We start from the raw sequence: 21,473 nt of genomic DNA on the forward strand, positions 1-21,473 counted from the left end.
CCATACACTTGGTTCATAGATCGTTTGACACATTTTCATCACATTAGTTAACATAGCTTTTGTAGCATTTTCTTAGTTATTTTGCTAAGACCTTTACATTCCATTTACTAGGATTCACATATACCCTTGTAAGATGCACCGCAGGTGTAATCCCATTAATCCCCCTCCTTTCCCCTCCCTCCCCCCTCCCTCCCCTCCCTTTCCCCTTTCTCCCTATTCTTAGGTTGTAACTGGGTTATAGCTTTCATGTGGAGGTCCTACATTAGTTTCATAATAAGGGTGAGTACATTGGGTACTTTTTCTTCCATTCTTGAGACACTTTACTAAGAAGAATATGTTCCAGCTCCATCCATGTAAACATGAAAGAGGTAAAGTCTCCATCTTTCTTTAAGGCTGCATAATATTCCATGGTGTACATATACCACAATTAATCCATTTGTGGATCGATGGGCACTTGGGCTTTTTCCATGACTTAGCAATTATGAATAGGGCTGCAATAAATATTCTGATACAAATATCTTTGTTATGGTGTGATTTTTGGTCTTCTGGGTATATGCCCAGTAGGGGGATTACAGGATTGAATGGCAGATCTATTTTTAGATCTCTAAGTGTTCTCCATATCTCTTTCCAAAAGGAATGTATTAATTTGCATTCCTACCAGCAGTGAAAAGTGTTCCCTTTTCTCCACATCCACGCCAACATCTCTGGTCTTGGGATTTTGTGATATAGGCTAGTCTCACTGGAGTCAGATGATATCTCGAAGTAGTTTTGATTTGCATTTCTCTGATGATTAAAGATGATGAGCATTTTTTCATATGTCTGAAGGCCGTGAGCCTGTCTTCTTCAGAGAAGTTTCTCTTCCAGGCCCTTGCCCAGCCTGCGATGGGATCCCTTATTCTTTTCTTGCTAATGCTTTTGAGTTCTCTGTGGATTCTGGTTATTAAACCTTTGTCGGAGACATAACCTGGGGACATTTCTTAAACTGATAGAGGCCATCTACAGCAAACCCACAGCCAATATCATACTGAATGGAGTTAAATTGGAATCATTTCCACTTAGATCTGGAACCAGACAAGGCTGCCCATTGTCTCCATTGCTCTTTTAACATTGTAATGGAAGTTTTAGCCACCACAATTAGGGAAGAAAAGGCGATCAAGGGTATCCACATAGGGTCAGAAGAGATCAAACTTTCGCTCTTCGCAGATGATATGATTGTATATCTGGAAAATACTAGGGACTCTACTACAAAACTCTTAGAAGTGATTAAGGAATACAGCAGTATCTCAGGTTACAAAATCAACATTCATAAATCGGTAGCCTTTATATATACCAACAATAGTCAAGTTGAAAAAACAATTAAGGACTCTATCCCATTCACAGTAGTGCCAAAGAAGATGAAATACTTGGGAGTTTATCTAACAAAGGACGTGAAAGATCTATATAAAGAGAACTATGAAACTCTAAGAAAAGAGATAGCTGAGAATGTTAACAAACGGAAAAATATACCATGCTCATGGTTGGGAAGAATCAACATTGTTAAAATGTCCATACTACCCAAAACAATATATAATTTCAACGCAACCCCCATTAAAGCTCCACTGTCATACTTTAAAGATCTTGGAAAAATAATACTTCAGAAAAAAACTTGAATAGCCAAGACATTACTCAAAAATAAAAACAAAGCAGGAGGAATCACGCTACCAGACCTCAGACTATACTACAAATCGATAGTGATCAAAACAGCATGGTACTGGCACAAAAACAGAGAAGTAGATGTCTGGAACAGAATAGAGAACCAAGAGATGAATCCAGCTACTGACCGTTATTTAATCTTTGACAAGCCAATTAAAAACATTCAGTGGGGAAAAGATTCCCTATTTAACAAATGGTGCTGGGTGAACTGGCTGGCAACCTGTAGAAGACTGAAACTGGACCCACACCTCTCACCATTAACCAAGATAGACTCTCACTGGATTAAAGATTTAAACCTAAGACATGAAACTATAAAAATACTAGAAGAGAGTGTAGGGAAAACCCTTGAAAAAATTGGGTTGGGCGAGTTTTTTATGAGAAGGACCCCCCCGGGAAATTAAGCTGCTTCAAAAATACACTATTGTGACTTGATCAAACTAAAAAGCTTACGCACAGCCAAGAACACAGTAAGTAAAGCAAGCAAACAGCCCTTAGAATGGGAGAAGATATTTGCAGGTTATGTTTCCTTGTTTTGAATACCAAGAGATTGGAACATCTTTCTTCAAAGGAGTGCAGAATACCTGATACACACATATCCATTCACCCCAAAGGACAGACTACCACGGTTCATTCCAATGTAAATACACTTTAAAAGTGGGGAAGGGGAAAAAAGGTGGAATATGGTAGGTGAGTAAAGAAAGTGGTATCAGAACAGAAGGAAGTATTTCTTTTTTTTTCTTTCTTTTTTTTCAGCAGAAACACGGCCTTTATTGGTTTCAACGCAGTCTAAAAGGACACTCCAGGGGCGGTGGCATCTGCAGACCTCCTTGGTCCCTCAACAAAGGAGCGAAGGAAGTATTTCTTGACAATCTCTTGCACTTTTATGGAAGTTGGTCTAGTCTAATGCCAATAACCAGCTAGGCACCCAAAAGAAAAATCAAGTGTCAGCAAATCTGTAAATATAAATCACATAAATACCCTAAACTGACTCCTAAATATTGAATTCTGTGTTACAAAGATTCAGAAGATGCTGAATTTGGAAAGAATACTGGCTGTCAGTTTGAGGTTTTTCTTCCTATTCCACTGGCTTTTTGCTGACACCAGGCTTAAAAAAAAAAATCAATCCAACTTTTTGTAAAAAATAATTTGGGAGAAACAGTGAAAAAAGGTTAGAAGATGGAATACCTTTCAAGAGGAAATGAAACTAAATTGCAGTACCACTATGCCATGTATGAAAATATTTACCACCTTTCTCACACCACTTCATTTTCCAACTCTAAACCCACTCCTATGGTAAGCCAACACCTTTAGTTCCTCAGACCCAGAATCATTCTTGGATCTATCAACAAGTCTTTCTGGACCTAACTCTAAAATAAATGCCATCTCAGGTTGACATAGATTCTTCACCATCCCCTTTACTCCCAACCTAATTCAAGCAGCAATACTGCTCTGACTCTTGATATTCTACAGTCCACTTTCCACACAAGAACCAGAGTGAAGTTTTAAGAATGTAAATCAGATTACTTATTCCCTTTCTTAAATAGTCCATGGCTATTTAGAATAAAATATAAAAGATCCTTAAAACAGCCTCCTTCTCATTCTCACACACTCCCTATCTCCTTCCCTGGTTTATTCATAATACTTATGATTTTAAATATTATTTACTATTTAACTTGTTTATTGTCGGTTTTGCTCATAGAATATAAATTCTAATACATGTTGAATGAATGGATCAAAAGGAAAAATCATGCCACTCAAATAATAAATATATCTTAGTGAATACTATACTTCAAAGAATTGTGATAAAAATTAAATGCACTAATATGTAGAAAGTTTAAAAGCTAAGTTCTCAATAAATTTTAGTTGTTTTTATTAATTAAATAACAATACAGTTAGTAAGTGACTATCAACTGTCAGGTACTAATCCAGAGAAGTGCTGAGTAACAAAATGAACAACAGAATTTGTTACTAATCAAAATGCTCTGTAAAATATACAGGAAGAAAACTTCAGAGAGAAGAGAAAAAATAGTTTTAGGATATTCAAAAAATATTTACCTATTACATACATTTATACGGATAATAAATATCAGGAGAAAATGTCAGTATAACTTAGAAAGCTTACATATAAGTGGAAATCATTAATATGAGTAACAGCAAAATGGAAGGAGGGAGAGAGTATGTACTTTGGTGTCTGACCTGGATTCAAATCCCAGTCCTTCCACTTATTAGCTGAGTAATCTTTGGCAAAATTCAACTTCTTTGAATGTTAGTTTCCTCGCCTATAAAATGGTAATCATAACAACACAACTTACTGTGGAGTTGTATTGAGGATCAAATGAAATAGTATATGAAAAGTACCTAGTTTCAAATCACTAAAAAAAGATAGCTATTATTTATTATTATTTTCCTCATCTCTGGAATGAGCCTCAAAATCCAAAAACAGACAAAAGTTTCTACATGAGAATCTCTTATAGTCTCAGCCAAAGGTTCTCATTTCCATTCTTCATACACATGAAGTCAGAGTCTACCACTCAACACAGGTTACCCTGGCAGGGTTCACACAGACCTAAAAAGTACAGAAAGGAGAACAGTAGGGGTGCCCATGTAAACTCAACCTTCCATCTTTCCCCATGACTGCCTACTAGAAAGAAAATGGAGGCTATTTTCTAATCAGAAAGTAAATGGTATATTGTCCCCGCCTTCCCTCTGCTTCTATAAAAATTTCCCACAGTTCAGAATGTAAAACAGAATCTAAAGAGGACAACCAGAAAGACTTGTGAACCTAAAATTAGACCTACCAGCTGTGTTTTGGTTAGCTAGTGCATAAGGCACCAGCAGGACACTGAAATATACAGAAGCCTCTTCTCTAAAGACAAGTTTTTCAGCAGCCTATCTACCCACCAGATTAAAGCAGGCAGAAGTAACAGAAGGAGTGGGGGCTGAACAATTTGCACCCAAGAAACTTGGTGTCCAGAACTTCTACTGCTGCCAGACTAACTTGTCTGGAATTGAATTCAGAATAGAACCTTACTATAACAGTAATATGAATAAGAGCCATTGCTGACGGCTTATTATTGTATCTTCCAGGCACTGTGCTAAGTTCTTTACATCTATGATCTTGTTTGTTCCTTCCCATAATCCAAAGAGGAGAAACCATTATTATGCCCATGTTACCGAAGAAGAAACCAAGACTCAGAGAGGCTGAGTCAGTTACTTGACATGACATGATAGAAGGTGGTAAAGCCAGGACTCACATACATCAATTACATTCTTTGCTAACTGGGGCAAAGAATATTTGATTCCTCAATATTCATTCTCCCATTTTTTTCCTTAGTAACAGCACTTTAACTTTTAGCCGGACACACTGTGGCCTGGAGAAATGACTGTTTCCCAACCTTTCTTCCAACCAGAAATGAAAAGGAATTGAGTTCTGGCCAATGAAACATAGCAGTAATGTATGCAACTTCTGGAGAGTTCCCTTAAAATAGAGTGGTATGCCCTTCTTCCCTTTTCTGTATCTGTTATTCTGAAACTTGTAAGTGCTCGCTAGACCTCCAGCAGTCATCTTAGTCCAGGACAAGGATCACAATGTAAGGATGTCAGAGGTGAGCTAGAAAAGACCCTAGATTCCTAACTTTGTAGTTTCTCCACACCAACCTTAGAATGCCTACACTCAAGACTTCTTTTACATAAGAAAAAAATAAACACCTATCTTGTTTTGAGTTGCTATTATTTTGGACTTTTCCAAATTATTTCATAACTTTAGATACAGTCAAACATAATCCCAATGTAAACATTGATCAGTAAACTACTATTCAGTACTGTATCTTTCAGCTCTTCATGAATGCCCTGTACTAGATGAGATTATTATCATATCATGCATTTACCGAATAGTTAATACAAAAGGCACTGTGATAGGTTATGGGAACACGAAAATGATTAACACATAGTTCTAGCCTTAGAAGTTCATAAGCCACAGAGGACAGGTATGGAAAAGGATAATAAGAAGTAGTTTACAGAATTTAGTACTATAATAAATGTGAACAGGCTATTCCTATGGGACACATAGAAGGGCTATCTAAAAGCCTGCTGTCTACCTAGTAAAATCCTTTATCCATTATTCAAAGCCCATTTTGACCATGACTTCCTCCAAGAAACCATTCCTGGTTCCATGTCTTTCAGCTGAAGTTCATTTCTTTTTCCTCTAACTCCTATAGGATACTGTTTATCTCTCTCCTCTAATACAAATAAGCACATTCAAGAACTATCTTTCCTATTAGGCTATAAACTTCCCGAAGTTGAAACTTTTCCTTACTTCTCTCAATATCTACCACACAGCTCACCACAATAACTACCCCAAAACTATTCAGATAAATAAAATTACTTTAAAAAATACCAGTCTCCAAAGCTGAAGCTAACTAGATGCCACAGTTTAGGTGTATTATAATGAATTTTTTCTCTAATATTCTTATTGACGTTTAAAGCAGATTACCACTTTATCGAAAACTAGCTAATCACCTCTGAAATGAATACATAATTAAATGTTCGTAAAGAATAATCTATCACATTATAGTATACATCAAAGTCATTGCCCATACAGTTATTTGTCATAAATTGCAAATTGTACCTTCAGTAATTTGGAAATTTTTGTTAATTGTTTTTTTTTCCATTTTTGATTAGTTTTATGTCATCTAAAAAGGCATCAATATTGATTTTTTTTCCCCTAATGCCATGTTGGCTTGATCCCTGTAACAGTAACACACACACACACACACACACATACATACATACACACACACACACACACACACGATTTAGCTTTCCCAAGGCCAGGCTTCTGTGCTTCTCACCCCATTCTCACCTCTACTCCATAGATCAGGACTAAAGCTTTTGTCCCACCTATTCTTTGCCTATACTCTGTCCCTATTCTGGTAAGTCTATGTGAGCATCTCTATTTCTTCCTGCCACCTAATAAGTTTAGCACTTGTTCTGGATATTAAAACTATCAACAGGGCCGGACAGGGTGGTTCATGCCTATAATCCTAGCACTCTGGGAGGCTGAGGCAGGAGAATCACTTGAGCTGAGGAGTTTAAGACCAACCTGAGCAAAAGCGAGACCTCTGCCTCTACTAAAAGTAAAAAATATTAGTTATGCGTTGTGGTGGGAGCCTGTAATTCTGGCTACTTGGGAAGGTGAGGCAGGAGGATTGATTGAACACAAGAGTTTGAGATTACTGTGAGCTAGGCTGATGCTACGGCACTTTAGCCAAGCAACAGAGTGACACTCTGTCCCAAAAAAAAAAAAACAAACAAGAATAATATGAAATCAAGCTGGTCATTCCAGACTGAACCATAACCTCAAGCAGAAGACATACTCTGGTCTGATACGGATGGATCTCTACCTTCTCAAACGTAGGCAGATACTAGGGGAGAGAAAAGCTGGGTATACTAATGGATAGGTAAGCAGGACAACCTCCATGTCAGAGGGTTATGGAGAAGAACAGCTGGTGTCAGAGGCACATTGTCCTTTATCTCCAGAGGAGTATAAGAATAATGAGCCTACTGCATCAGCAACCTTATCACAGAAATAAATTGCCTAGCTGGATAAAATGCCTATTAACCAAGTCTATTCGGACTGAAAGGTCAGGGAAGAGAAAAAAAGGGCACTGTGCTCTTGGGGGAGACAGCAAGGTAAGTCAGGACTTTTTCTCTCACAAATGGACTAAGCTCTGCCACTTTCCAAATGTATGACTCTGAGCAAGTTGTTTGACTTCTCTATGCCTCAGTTTCCTTCTTTTTAAAAATAGATATAATAATAGAATGTTACAATGTACCTCTAGGATTGTCATGAGGATCAAATGAGTAATATGTACAAAGCACTTAGAAAAGTGCCCCTGCACATAGCAAGCACTAGGTATTAATATTATTAATCATTTTTTAAGAATTAGGCTGTGCTCAAAAGCTGACCAATGAGTGAGGAAAAGGAAAGAAGAGATTTTCTTCATGTTAGTGCACAAGATATTACATGATCTTATTCATGAATTATCACAGAAAAGAGGGTCAGACACAGAAAGTACCAGTGAACGTACCCTGTCTCCCAGATATCAACAAGGATGAGTCGTCTTGATAGTATGTACCTTTTATTTTATTTTTGTTAGAATGCAACTGTTCCTGCTTGTTCCTCCTGAGAACCCAGAGCATCACAGGTCAAGGGCAGAAGCATAACAGTCTCTCAAGAGGATTCCTATCTGAGCATATCAGATATCCTATGTAAGTAGATAGGTCTGTTTTAGAAATGTAAATGGTAGTGACTTCCTGTGCTCCTGAGGCAGAGCAAAATAATCCATCAACACATAATCCTTCGAGGTAATAATGTTTCTGGGCTGGCCAGCAGAAATCTCTAGGAACAGAGGTAGGGACAGAGGTAGGTAGAAAGAAGCTTGTAGAGATGAGATGTCTTCAGGGGGACTTTGAGGAAAGTCCTTTTTCCAGGATTCCTAAGTAATGGCACTGGCAAGCTTGGTATGAGTTGTCGTCAGTGTCACTCTGCAGAGGCCAAGGGTGAAGGGTCAGGATGCCTCACCTCAAGGTAAGGGAAGGCTGCAAAACGGTTTGAGGCTCAGCCAAGAGAAGGAGCAAATGCAGAAAGTCTCCCCTTTTTAGATATCGATAGTCTGTAGAACCCTCTCGTCATTAAGGTGGCCTGAGAACATTATGTAGCAGGGCTGCTGCGCAAACTGGCAAAGGAAGATATTCCTGTAGATCAATCTGATTGAGAGGGTCCTTCAGGGCATTGGGGTCATCTTCCTCATCATCCTCATAGTAATCCTCCTTATGTACCCTTAATTCTGTGTTTTTCTTCCCCAAAACTCACAACCCCAGTCTAATCATGAGATGAACATAAGACAAATCCCAGTAGAGGGACATTCTACGAAATACCTGACCAGTACTCCTCACAACTAACAAAGTCAACAACATAAGGAAAGTCTAAGAAATTGTCAAGGCCAAGATGAGTCTAAGAAGACATGCTGACTAAAAACAATGTGGCATCCTGGGTGAACTCCTAGAACAGAAAAAGGGCACTGGGGAGAAACTAAAGAAATGTGAATAAAACATGAACAATAATTTATTAGTATTGGTTCATTAATTGTGACAAATGTACTCAACAAATGTATTCACATTATTTTAGGATGTTAACAAAGAGAAAATGGGATAAAGTAAATGAAAACTCACATTATCTTTCCAATTCTTTTTATAAATTTAAAACTATTCTAAAGTCAAATTTTATTTATTTTAAAGTCAAAATTTTATTTAAATACACACACACACACACCCTATGTCTATATGCCTGGGCCTCATTATGAGAGATTTTTATTTGATCAGCTGGGGTGGGGCCAACTGCAGGTATTTTTTAGAGACTCCCCCTCTACACGTGAATCAAATGTGGAGCCAAGGCTCAGAAACACAATGTATACTCTGCCAGCTACTCCCTTTCATTCCAGTCTACTTCATCACAGTATTCTTACTGTCCCTCCAACAATGCAAGTTCATCTCTAATTAGAACCTTCCTATTCACCATTCTGCCTTAATCACTGTCAGACCTTTTTTTTAACCCTCAGATTATAAAGTGTAATTTTAATAATTCAAGTTGTAGAAAAACATTCCACCCTTAACAGGACACAAATAGATGGCTCTTCCCCCTCCACTTAACCCTGCAGATGCTCTCTAGTCTCTTTAATGAAGCTGTATCACTGTCAATGTTGAATACCATGGAATTTTTATCTATTGTTAAAGAGATTCCTATAACCTCATATTCCCTCCACAGAGAAGTAGTTTACCTGTGCTAGCAGTACATTATAATTGCTTGAACAATGTCATTCTTTCAACTACAGAGCCAACCAATCCTTCTATGAAGAATGGTATAAACTCTTCATTCTACAATGAATGAAAACACTGGACTTTGTATAAGCAACACAATAGCAGGGTTTCTCTACAATGAGGGGTCCTCAAACTGCGGCCTGCGGGCCACATGAGGCGGTGTTATTGTATTTGTTCCCGTTTTGTTTTTTCACTTCAAAATAAGATACGTGCAGTATGCATAGGAATTTGTTCATAGTTTTTTTTTAAACTATAGTCCGGCCCTCACGGTCTGAGGGACAGTGAATTGGCCCCCTGTTTAAAAAGTTGGACGGAGGGAGGGGGTGGGGCCTTGGTGTGTGTCACACTTTATGGGGGCAAGACATGATTGCAAGAGGGACTTTACCTAACAATTGCAATCAGTGTAACCTGGTTTATTGTACCCTCATTGAATCCCCTACAATAAAAAAAAAGTTTGAGGATACCCTAGATCTTTGCAAGATGTAATTCAGGTCTTCACCCCAATGTTACATGCTTGCTCAGAGACGGCTTCCATAATACATTTTAACAAAAAGTGGCCCTATCCTGCCACACCACTTACTCTTACACTATCATGACTTATTGTTTTCATAGTACCTGTCACCATCCAAAATTACTATCTCTCTCCCCTACATATAAATGGTAGTGACTTCCTGTGCTCCTGAGGCAGAGTAAAATAATCCATCAACACATAATCCTTCCGAGTAACAATGTTTCTGGGCTGGCCACAGAAATCTCTAGGAACAGAGGTAGGGACAGAGGCTGTAAATTCCAGAAAGCTAGGGCCCTGTGTGACCTGTTCACTACATAGTTCCAAGACTTATTATTAGTTAAAAGAGCACACTTTGGGCTGGCATGGTAGCTCATGTCTGTCATTCTCAGACTTTGGGAGGTCAAGGTGGGAGGATCACTTGAGGTCAGGAGTTTGAGATAGCCTGAGGAAGAGCAAGACTCTATCTCTACCAAAAAAAAAGAAGAAGAAGAAAAAGAAGAAGAGGTAATTAGCTGGACATAGCTTGAGCCTAGGAGAGTAAGGTAGAAGGGAAGGAAGAAAGAGAGAGAGAGAGAGAGAGAAAGGAAGGGAGGGAGGGAAAAACTGAGCATGGTGCCTCATGCCTATAATCCTAGCACTCTGGGAGACTAAGGCAGGTGGATCACTTGAGCTCAGGAGTTTAAGATAAGCCTGAGCAAGAGCGAGACCCCATCTCTACTAAAAATAGAAGAACTAGCCAGGCATTGTGGTGGGTGTCTCAGCTACCTGAGAGATAAGGCAAGGAGAACACTTGAGAATAAGACTTTGAGATTGCTATGAGCTATGATGCCATAGCAGCACTCTACCCAGGGTGACAGAGTGAGATTGTGTCTAAAAAAAAAAAGCACATTTATAAAGTAGCTAAAGGCCTCATATAAACTTTTCATAGAACTACCCTATTTCCCCCAAAATAAGACGGTGTCTTATTTTAAGGTGTGCTCCCAAAGATGCGCTAGGTCTTATTTTCAGGGGACGTCTTATCTTTCCTGTAAGAAGGTCTTATTTTCGGAGGATGTCTTATTTTCGGGGAAACAGGGTAGAGGGTGACCTATAGCAGAGTTTTTGTGAGAATGAAATGACTTAGTGGATAGAGACTTTAACAATGCCTAGCACACTGTTAGAGCGCAACAGAAAAGAAATAAAATATATAAAAATATAAGAATGTTCAAACTCTGCCTCCCTACCACTGCTTCTTCTGTAAGCTGACTAAAGAGCCAGTGTCACTGACCACTATCAAATACCTATGACATACCTCCAGCTCTTCTGGAGTCACAGCTGTTCTGAGTATATGCCTTTATTCCAATCACCCTGCTACCAGTGTCCCTTCACTGACTCTCCCCAGTTGTTCCCCATTTCACTTAACCAAACATTCCTCTCCCCAGCTATCCATCTTAAAAGCAAGGGGTATGGCTTCAAAACCTTTGGATCTTTCCATAGCAAAACCATGTTAATTTTGGGAGCAAGACACAATTATAAGAGCGACTTTACCTAACAAATACAATCAGTGTAATCTGGTTTCTTGTACCCTCAATGAATACCCAACAACAACAACAACAACAAAAACAATTATGATGAAGAAGCCAGACTGAAAAAAAGAAGGCATATTAAGAACTCCAAAAATGCTACATACTCCAAAACAGCTAACTACTTCTTCCTTTGCCACTTTTTAAGTCTTTACCTTTCCTTCAGGTGATCTTAGCAGGAAATAGATAAGTGATTTTCAAATCACAGAACATGACCCATTAAAGTGTTGCATTTATTATTTATTTATTTTTTTAGAGACAGCGTCTCACTTTATCACCCTCGGTAGAGTGCCATAGCGTCACAGCTCACAGCAACCTCCAACTCCTGGACTTAAGCCATTCTCTTGCCTCAGCCTCCCGATTACAGTGACCTGCCACAACACCAGCTATTTGTTTTGTTGCAGTTTGGCTGGGGCCGGGTTTAAACCTGCCACCCTCGGTATATGGGGCCAGCACCCTACCCACTGAGCCACAGGTGCTGCCCAAGAGCGTTGCATTTGTTTAGTATGAGGATTCAGAATTTTTTTTTTTAACAGAACAGAAAATGAACACACCATATAGTAAGGTCAACAGTGTTCCATTTCCATTTGAGTTAGAGTTGTGTGTGTAAATGAGGCCACTATGAAAAATATAGTAGGCTGTGTTCAAACTAATTCTAAAAACTACTAAGTATCGAATATAGTAGAACCACCATAGTTGACCAACTCCCTATATTGACCTAATTTTCATAGACCTGACATGTACCACGTGCAAGTATCAGTATAGTAGGCCTAGTTCCTTATGTTGACCACCTCCATTTGTTGACCAGTTTGTTACAGTACTTTGGTTGGTCAACTTACTGAAGTTCTACTGTATATCTAATTGTACTTTTGTTGTTCAACAAAAAAAATTCATTAAATGTAGCTCCAAGTTCAAATTTCCTTGACCACATAAGAATTTTCATATGAATAAATCCATAAACCAGGTCAAAATCCTTAGACTCAATGATTCATTCTGAGGGCCAGAAATTATAGTCAGAGTAAAAGAAATCTGCATACCTGAGATAAGAAGTTATGATCCAGATAAAAGGTTATAAAATGGCTATTTTTCTATGATAAAGCCAAAGGCCAGGCTCTGTTCAAATTTGGACCAATGAAAAAATCTTTTAGGGACCAAATTCTGCAAAACCAAATAGCAACAAAGTGAAGTCCAAGAAAAAAGGTGGAACAGTGCTTCAGCGACTAGATGTTGACTCTGTCCCTCCAAGGTGTTCACCTCAGGCCATTTTGCCTAGCAAGCTTCCTCTACCCACATCCCCTCAAGCTATATGGTCACCTTTGTTTCCCTGCCCATCTGGCCTACTTGGAATGTTACTTTTCTAAAAGTATCAGCAGACTTTGGCAATAATTTTGCCATCTACCACTAATATCAACCACTCACAGTCTGGTTCAGAATTTAAGTATCAAAATAATAAATTGCACAGACTCCTCCCAAATCTAAACTTATGTGTTTAACTAGCCCTGTGATACTAATAACAAAAAGAATAGCTAACATTTATTGAGCTCTAACAGTGTGCTAAGCATTGTTAAAGTCTCTATCCACTAAGTCATTTCATTCTCACAAAAAACCCTATTTTATTTCTTGTTATAATATGCTTTTTGTGTGTGTGTGTGAGACGGAGTCCCAATATGGCACCCTTGGTAGAGTGCTATGGCGTCACAGCTCACAGCAGCATCAAACTCTTAGGCTTAAGCAATTCTCTTGCCTCAGCCTCCCACGTAGCTGGAACTACACCCACCACAATGCCCGGCTATTTTTTAGTTGCAGTTGTCATTTGCTGTTTAGCAAGCCCAGGCCAGGTTCGAACCCTCCAGCCTCGGTGTATGTGGCCAATACCCCAACCACTGAGCTACAATCACCGAGCCTATCATACCCATTTTAGAGATATGAAACAAGGCCAAACTGTTATATAACTTGCCCAAAGTCATAAGTGGCAAAGCTAGGATATGTCTTGTCCCTCTCCAATACTGTATTGTTTTACTTTTTATTTATGCATATAACACTTATTGTATTTTTGCTTTTCTCTATTTCCTCCAACACAATGTAAGTATCAGTAGAAATAGAGGTTTCTTCCATTTTTTTCACTGCTATATCTCTAATGCTTAGGAACTACCCTCATTCGACTGATGCTCAATAAATACTTGCTGAATTACTGAATGTTATAAAACAATGATCTTCATCTCTTGCCCATCATCCCACTGAATCACTTTTTATATTCCAAAACACTCTTTTGCCAATAAGTGAATGTACACTGCATTGTCCTAAAAACATCTGATACCAGAGAACTGAAACTACAGCTGAAACCAAACTCCCCTACTAAGCTCAAATCTTTATTGGATTAAAATGAGCAGCCCCACACCCTATCTGCCTAACAGAAAAAATAGCATGCTCTTTCTGAGAAAAAAGAAAATATTATACCAGTCTCTATAGTTGTTTTTAAACATAAAAGTCTGCCATTAAATGAAAAAGTATGAGACATAACAAGAATCAAGAAAATGTAACATATAATCAAGGATGAGGCCCAAATAGATCTCTAAAAAATAACCAAATAGACATTCTAAAGTTGCAAAAACAATTATCTTAAGAATTTAATGAATGACATACAATGGAGTATTAGCAGTTGGCAAAGATAAATTTAAAAAGAAAAAAATGGGACGAATCTGAGGGGGATTCCAAAACATATTAAGTGAAAAAAAACAAGCATAAAAGAATTATTTCCCCTAGGGAGGCACCTGTGGCTCAGTGAGTAGGGCACTGGCCCCATATACCAAGGGTGGCGGGTTCCAACCCGGCCCCAGCCAAACTGCAATGAAAAATAGCCAGGCATTGTGGTGGGCACCTGTAGTCCCAGCTACTCGGGAGGCTGAGGAAAGAGAATCGCCTAAGCCCAAGAACTGGAGGTTGCTGTGAGCTGTGCACTCTACCGAGGGCGACAAAGTGAGATCTGTCTCTAAAACAAAACAAAAAAAAGAATATTTCCCCTAAAAAAACCATTAACGCCAGTTTCATTATGAGAAAAACATCAGACGAATCAAAATTAAGGAACATTCTACAAAACACCTGACTAGCACTCCTTAAAACTATTGAAGTCATCAAATAATAAGGAAATGTAATATGGTAAAAGTGATGAGAGAAAAACATGGTGAAATTCAATAAAGTCTATAGTTCAGTTAGTAATACTGTTCCAATGTTATGATAGGCAAAGAGAAAGCAGCAGCTCTTGATATAAGGACAGTTACTGATCCCATGAAACTGCACTGTGAATTTGGTTAAAAGTGGAAAATAGGTGGAAGGGGAGTAAGAGATAACAGAAAGCAAAACCTATGGCATGCACAGAGTGGGGCATTTAAAGGAGACCCTTTCCATATAAACTTGGGATCCCACCCCCAGACCTTTCAATCCCTGCCAAAGAGTAAAATCCCAGAGTAAAGGCAACCCAGAATAAAACAAATTTGCCACTACATAAACCTCTAAATGAAACCGTAGAAAGTGTTGTCTCAGAGCTGAACAAAATTGGGGGTGGGGTCAAAAATGAAAGAAAAATCTTTAAGAGACTGTAACCTTGGGAAGGTCCTCCTGAAAATTTGATCCAAGAAACCCCAAGAAATTAATCCAGTTTAAGGATGTTCTAAACACGTATTCGCAGGCCTTAGCAGAAACAAAGGCAAATCCTTTTGAAATGTGCAGCTTCATGCAAGCCTTGGGGAAGTTCTGACCATTAATTTTTTAATGGTAATGAGAAGCTATTTAATCAAATGAAAACAAAGCACAAAAGAAAATAAGTAAGGAAAAAAATCAACAACAACAGAAGAAAGTGATCTACAAAGTCTTAACATAATGGAATTATTAGAGGCAGACTACAAATCAACATGCTCCTATTCCCAAAGAAATATCCAGAATAGCTACAGTATGAAAAAAAGACAATAAGGGCAGCACCTGTGGCTCAAGGAGTAGAGCGCTGGCCCCATATACCAGGGATGATGGGTTCAAACCCAGCCCTGGCCAAAAAAACTGCAAAAAAAGAAAAAAAGACAATAAAAGGATATGCCTCACAAATTTATACTACTATATTTGAAAATCTAGGCAAAAATGGACAAACTTCTGAGAAAATGTAACTTATGAAAATTGACTTAAGAAAAAAAATAGACAACCTGGATAGATGTGTAACCAATACAGAAATTGAATCCATAGTCAAAAATGTTATATAAAACAGTAAGAACACTATCCCCAGCCCCACTCTCTCCAGGTCCAGCAGATAGCTTCCATGGCCGGCGCTAACAATTATTCCATTAATAGAAATACTCCAATCTTACACAAACATTTCCAACAGAGAATTGAAAAAAGAGAAATAGAGAAAATACATTAGAAACAATACACTATGCCTTAGACTATGAAGCCAGAATACCTGGATTATGAAATCTCAGGAGGACAATACAAGAACGAATTATAGGCTAATTTCTCCCATAAATATAAATTTTTAAATTTCTACATAAATTATTAATAAATGGAATCCAAATAAAGATACTTCACCATGTCCAAGCTGAGGCAATTATATCACAGAAATGCAAGGCTGCTTTAATTATAAAATATTATAACATGAAGAGATATAAATAAAAGCATATAAATGTACATGCCTATATTTGCAAAAAGAAAAACACTGGACGGATAGGAAAAAAACTAATGAAACTGGTTACCAACAGCTGGTGGGAGAACCAGGTAAAAGGGGTAAAAGCCTTTGAAACTCGTGAACACATTACTGATTTTTAAATTTAATTTTAAGAAGTTGGCTGGGTGTAATGGCTTATGTCTGTAATCCTAGCACTTTGAGGGTTTTAGGCAGGAGTATCACTTGAGCACAGGATCCAGAACAACTTTAGTAAGAGCAGGACCCTATTTCTACAACAATATAGAAAAAACAGCCTGATGGATATAGTCCCAGGTAATTTGGAGGCTAAGGCAGGAAGATTGTTTGAACCAAGAGTTTGAGGTTGTAGTGAGCTATGATAAAGCCATTGCACTCTAGCCTGGACAACAGAGAAAAACCTTGTCTCAAAAAAAGAAAGAAAAGTAGATTAATATAATCAATTATACTAACATTGTAAAAAAAGTAAAATGACATGCTCATCACAATAAATGCAGAAATATCATGCAATAGTCAAATCCACTGAAAATTAAGAAAACCTTAGTAAACTAGGACTGAACTTTCTTAATCTAATAAAACATATCTACTAAAAAAAACTATAGAACATATCATTTATTTGTGAAATGATGTAAGTTATACCTAGATTAGGGAAAAGGCCAGAATATTGATTATCACATCTATTCAACATTACACTGGAGGTCCTATCCAAAGCAATAAGGCAAGAAAAAACAAAGAAAAGGTATAAAGATTGGAAAGAAACAAGTACTGTCCTTCTTTACAGATAATACATTCTGCATGTATATAGAATGAATCTACAGATAATTAGGACAGAGTATTCAGCATATAGTTAATAGAAAAATCAGTCATATGCCCATATACAATTAGAGAAAAAAAGCTTAAGAACATTTTTTACATTACTATCTGGGATTAACTTTACAATGCCATACAAGATCTTACAGAAAAAAATAATACAATACCTCCTCCCCTTCCCAAAAGAAACCTCTTGGAGGCTTTTTCATAGCATGATTCTAATAAATGTAATGGGCCAAAACTGGCCAAGACACTCTATGGTACAAGTCAGAAAGACTTGCTCTACCAGGTATTAAGACACATTACTATAAAGCTATGGTAACTAAAAAAACATACTGTTCATACGGGGATATACTAATAGCTAAATGGAACAAAATAAGAGTCAAGATAACACATTCACACACATACAGGCATTTGATATATCACAGGTAGCATAGCAGATCAGCACTGAAAGAGCAGACTTAGAGCAATTGCCTATCTGTACTAGGGAAAAAGGAAATTGAGCCCCTACTTCCATCACACAAACATCAATATTAAGTGGAAGAAGATATAAAAAGCACTAACAACAAAGGAAAATATTGATAAATTTTACTACATTAAAGATGTGCAAGGCACTTTTTAAAAAAGAAAGCCCACAAAATAGATGTTACAACCCATATATAGAACAAAGAAGTCAGAAACTTATAAAAACTCCTAAAAACAAATGAGAAAAAGATAAACAACCCAACAGGAAAATAAGCAAAAAAACTGACTGGATATTTCACAAAAGAGGAAATACAAAAGACACTCAAAATCATGGGTAACCAGAGTAATGTGAATTAAAACCATAAGATACCATTACTTATCCATGATTGACTAAAATTAAAAATACTATAATAGCAAGTGTTGGGGAAAAATACACAGCAAAATGAAACTTTCACATTCTTCATGGCAATGCAAATTGGTACATCACTTTGGAAAACAGTTAGCAACATCTAGTACTAATGAAGATATGCATAGTCTATGACCCAGCAATTTCACTCCTATATTTATATTCCATTTAAATGTATGTAAATATGCACCAGGAGACATGACCCAGAATGTTTATATCAACATCGTTTATGACAGCCAGAAGCTCCAGAACCTGGAACAAATCACTGTTCCTCCATGATAGAATAGTTAATCATAAAATGGAATTCAATACAGCAATGAAAAAAATCCCTTTGATGAATCTCATAGACATAATACTGAGAAAATGAAGCAAAACTCCAAAGAACATCTGATAAAAATAGATACCAACAGTGTCAAGTTCAAATAAGTTTATGAATGCACATACATGTGGTACAAGTATAAAGATAAGCAAAGAAATTATCACCACAAAAGTCAGAATATTGTTAACAGACAGGGAAGAGTGATAGTTATAAATGGAAAAAGGTATGGGGGGGTTAGACAAAGCAGGGAAGCTTCAATATTACAGCGATATTCATATCTTAATCTGGGTAAGGGTTACATCAGTGTTTCTTTATAATTATTTGTCAGATTATACATATGTTTTTTACCCATTTTCTCAATATTCATTTTACAAAAAAAGATAGGAATTAAAAAAGGCAAAATCTAATACAGACGATCTTCATTATCAAAGTATTTGTCATCGCAATGCCAGCAACTATGAGATTGTAAAGGAAAGTAGACATCATCAGAACATGACAACATTCACTAATATGCTGATTACTAAATGAGCCAATGGCTTCACTCAAACTTTTCCTCCCTAGTTAACGTTAGAACTTTCTTTCAATGATTACAAATATCCACAATGTTAATAAAAAGAAAATAATTTACAAATTGATTCACTCAACTAATATTTGATAGGTGCCCACTACTTGCCAAACATTGCTCTAAGGGACCAGCAAAGTCCAAGACAGATGAAGGCCCAGATGGAGGACACAGAACTTCCACTCCCATCCCAAATTGGCCTCCATCCTCTTAGCCTCCTTTCTATTAATCTCCCACAAAAACCTAAAGGAACTCAGGGTACACATAATGTTATTATCAAAGCCACTACATAAGCCTTTTCACTACAGAGAAAAGAAGAAATCAGCTGATGGTATTCATTTGGCAAAATCATGACTTCCCATGATTTCGAGTAGGCAAAAGAATTGCCTCATCAAGAACCTGAAAGCAAGGCACTAGTCTCAACATTAGTGATGTGGTGGAAACCGGCCTCAGAAGGGCAACCCACAGATCAGAAGAAGCTTGTGGTTTTCCAGAAACACTAGATATTTTGATGTGCATGTGTTTTCTTGGGTCAGAGTCCAGAACTTTCACCTGATTCTCAAAGGAGTTCAACCAAAAAGGGTGAATAAACACTGCTCCCAACAAGTTGACTAGATTAGCTCTTTAGGGACAAGGTGAAAGTGAATGTGGGTCACGACTAGGCCACCTGAGTTGAAACCCAGGTGTCCTGACTCTGACCCCTAGGCCTATACTCTGAAGGCCCAATACTTACTCTTAGTTCTTCAAAGGCTTCGTCTAGGGTAGAGAGCTGGTGGCCCTGGTGAGTCCCAATGACAGGGCACAGGACACAGATGAGCTGCCTATCTTCCTGGCAGTAGGTGCTCAAATCCAGTCCATGGTCGGGACACTTCCTCTTAGCCACTCTCTCTGCTTCCATTTCTATTTCTGGGTCAAATTCACTTTCTGCTTCAGTTTCTCCCTCAGCCTCAGATTCTCCTTCTTCCTGGTTGTCCTCTGCCTCGCTTTCTTGCTCATCCTCCATTTCTTCCTCACTGTCGTCGTCACTCTCATCGTCGCTCTCATCCTCACTCTCCTCCTCCGTCTCACTCTCTTCTTCCGACTCACTCTCTTCCTCAGAGTCGCTCTCTTCCCCGGCTTCGCTTTCTATCTCCCTCTCCTGCTCCACCTTGGCCTCCACATCTTCCTTCCCCGCCCCCTCCCCGCCTGCTCGAGAGGTCCAGGCCTGGGCGCCGTGGACGTATTCGGCCAGGTGGTGACTGAGGAACTTCTGCCTGTGCGCCTCAGCGTGGCGGTGGCAGTAGCAGAAGCCACATTCTCGGCACACTTCCTCGGCCCCCGGAGCCTCGTCGGGCTCGCATTCGTCACACGTGCCGTCGTGAGGCAGCTCCTCGAAGGCCGCGCCCACTCCGCAGGCCATGTGGGTGCTCTCACGCGGCCAAGGCCTCCGAGCCTGCCGCCTTCCCTTCGCGGGCCTTCTCGCTTCCTCCTTCCCCACCCCCGGGGTCCCTTCCCAGGGAGTCGCTGCCCGTTTGGGTCGCGCCGCGTCTCCTAGCGGGACCTGGGGCCGCGGCCGCCCCTGCCCCCGCGGAGGAGGAAAAGGCCTCCCCGCCGCCTCGGTCTGCTCCGCGGCGCTGCGGCGCTTCCTCTGCCGTGCCCGACACTTCCGGCGCGCAGCCCCGCGCCCCTGCGGCCCCCTCACCGCACAGCCCGCTTGGCCTCCTGCTAACCCGGCGTGCCTGCGGCCGCCGCCTGCCCACGCGCCGCCCCGGTTCCACTTTCCCTTTCGTTGTCAGGCGGCCCCCTTTCACTTCCTGAGTCATTTAAAGAGGCAATGGCCCTTTTCTGGCTTTCCCGCGGGGCGCGGCTGTGTGGCTGGGAATTTCAGCATCCCCGGAAGGAGTGGGAGGATGGAGGAAGTCTCCCGCTGACTGCGGAGGCGGGAGTTGGGCTGCGCTTCCCTCACTTTCTCCCTGGAGGTGTTCTCCTGGCTTTTCAAGGCCACTGGCCTGGTGTCCGTGTATGTTTCCGTCGCTGTAGTACCACGTTATCGTCACGGTTCCTCGTGTTCACCAAGGTGTCGGGACTGAGTATTTACCAGACTGAACCCGACCTCTTTGGACTTCCTGAGGGCCCCAGAAGGGCTATGTTTGTCCTCCTCGGCTCAAGGAATCTCAGAATCAGACTGAGCAAACAAAGTCTGTTTGCATTCCTGCTTCCCAGGGGCTCAGAACTTCTGGAGCAGTAACTTAAGTGCCTTTTTCTGAGAGCTAGCCTTGGCTCAAACTGAGCCGTCAGGTGAAATGAGATGGAGAGGAGGTATATAGTACTTGTCTAGTCAGAGTTCCAGGTTACAGTCATTTTCCTTTATGTAAGACGTCCCTCTAGATTCAGATTGGATTTTAAATAAAAGGTAGGGGATTGTAGTTTATTAAACAGCACAAAACTAGGCTAGATCTTTTTGTGGCTCTTTTTAAAAGCCATCTTTTTTGAAGGTCCACTGTCTAAGGGACCCCAAATCCTAGAACAGTGGTTTTAGTTTTGTGACCATGGACAAGTTAATGCATCGATCTGTTTTCCACTTTTCAAAAGACATGTAAAGTGAAAA

At 39.4% G+C, this 21,473-nt stretch overlaps 1 protein-coding gene across 2 annotated transcripts in view; it reads right to left on the reverse strand.

The window, feature by feature from the left end:
* TRIM44 (tripartite motif containing 44) overlaps nucleotides 1-20,627 on the reverse strand; it is a 127,559-nt gene extending 106,932 nt beyond the window's left edge. For both annotated transcript variants that reach the window (XM_053561818.1, XM_053561817.1), the window contains exon 1: nucleotides 19,620-20,627. In XM_053561818.1, the coding sequence (XP_053417793.1) occupies nucleotides 19,620-20,285 (666 nt within the window). In that variant the 5' untranslated portion in view covers nucleotides 20,286-20,627. The remainder of the gene's footprint in view (nucleotides 1-19,619) is intronic.
* Between the last annotated feature and the right edge of the window lie 846 nt (nucleotides 20,628-21,473).

Source organism: Nycticebus coucang, chromosome 14 (assembly GCF_027406575.1).
Source record: "Nycticebus coucang isolate mNycCou1 chromosome 14, mNycCou1.pri, whole genome shotgun sequence".
In the NCBI taxonomy this organism is placed as follows: Eukaryota; Metazoa; Chordata; class Mammalia; order Primates; family Lorisidae; genus Nycticebus; species Nycticebus coucang.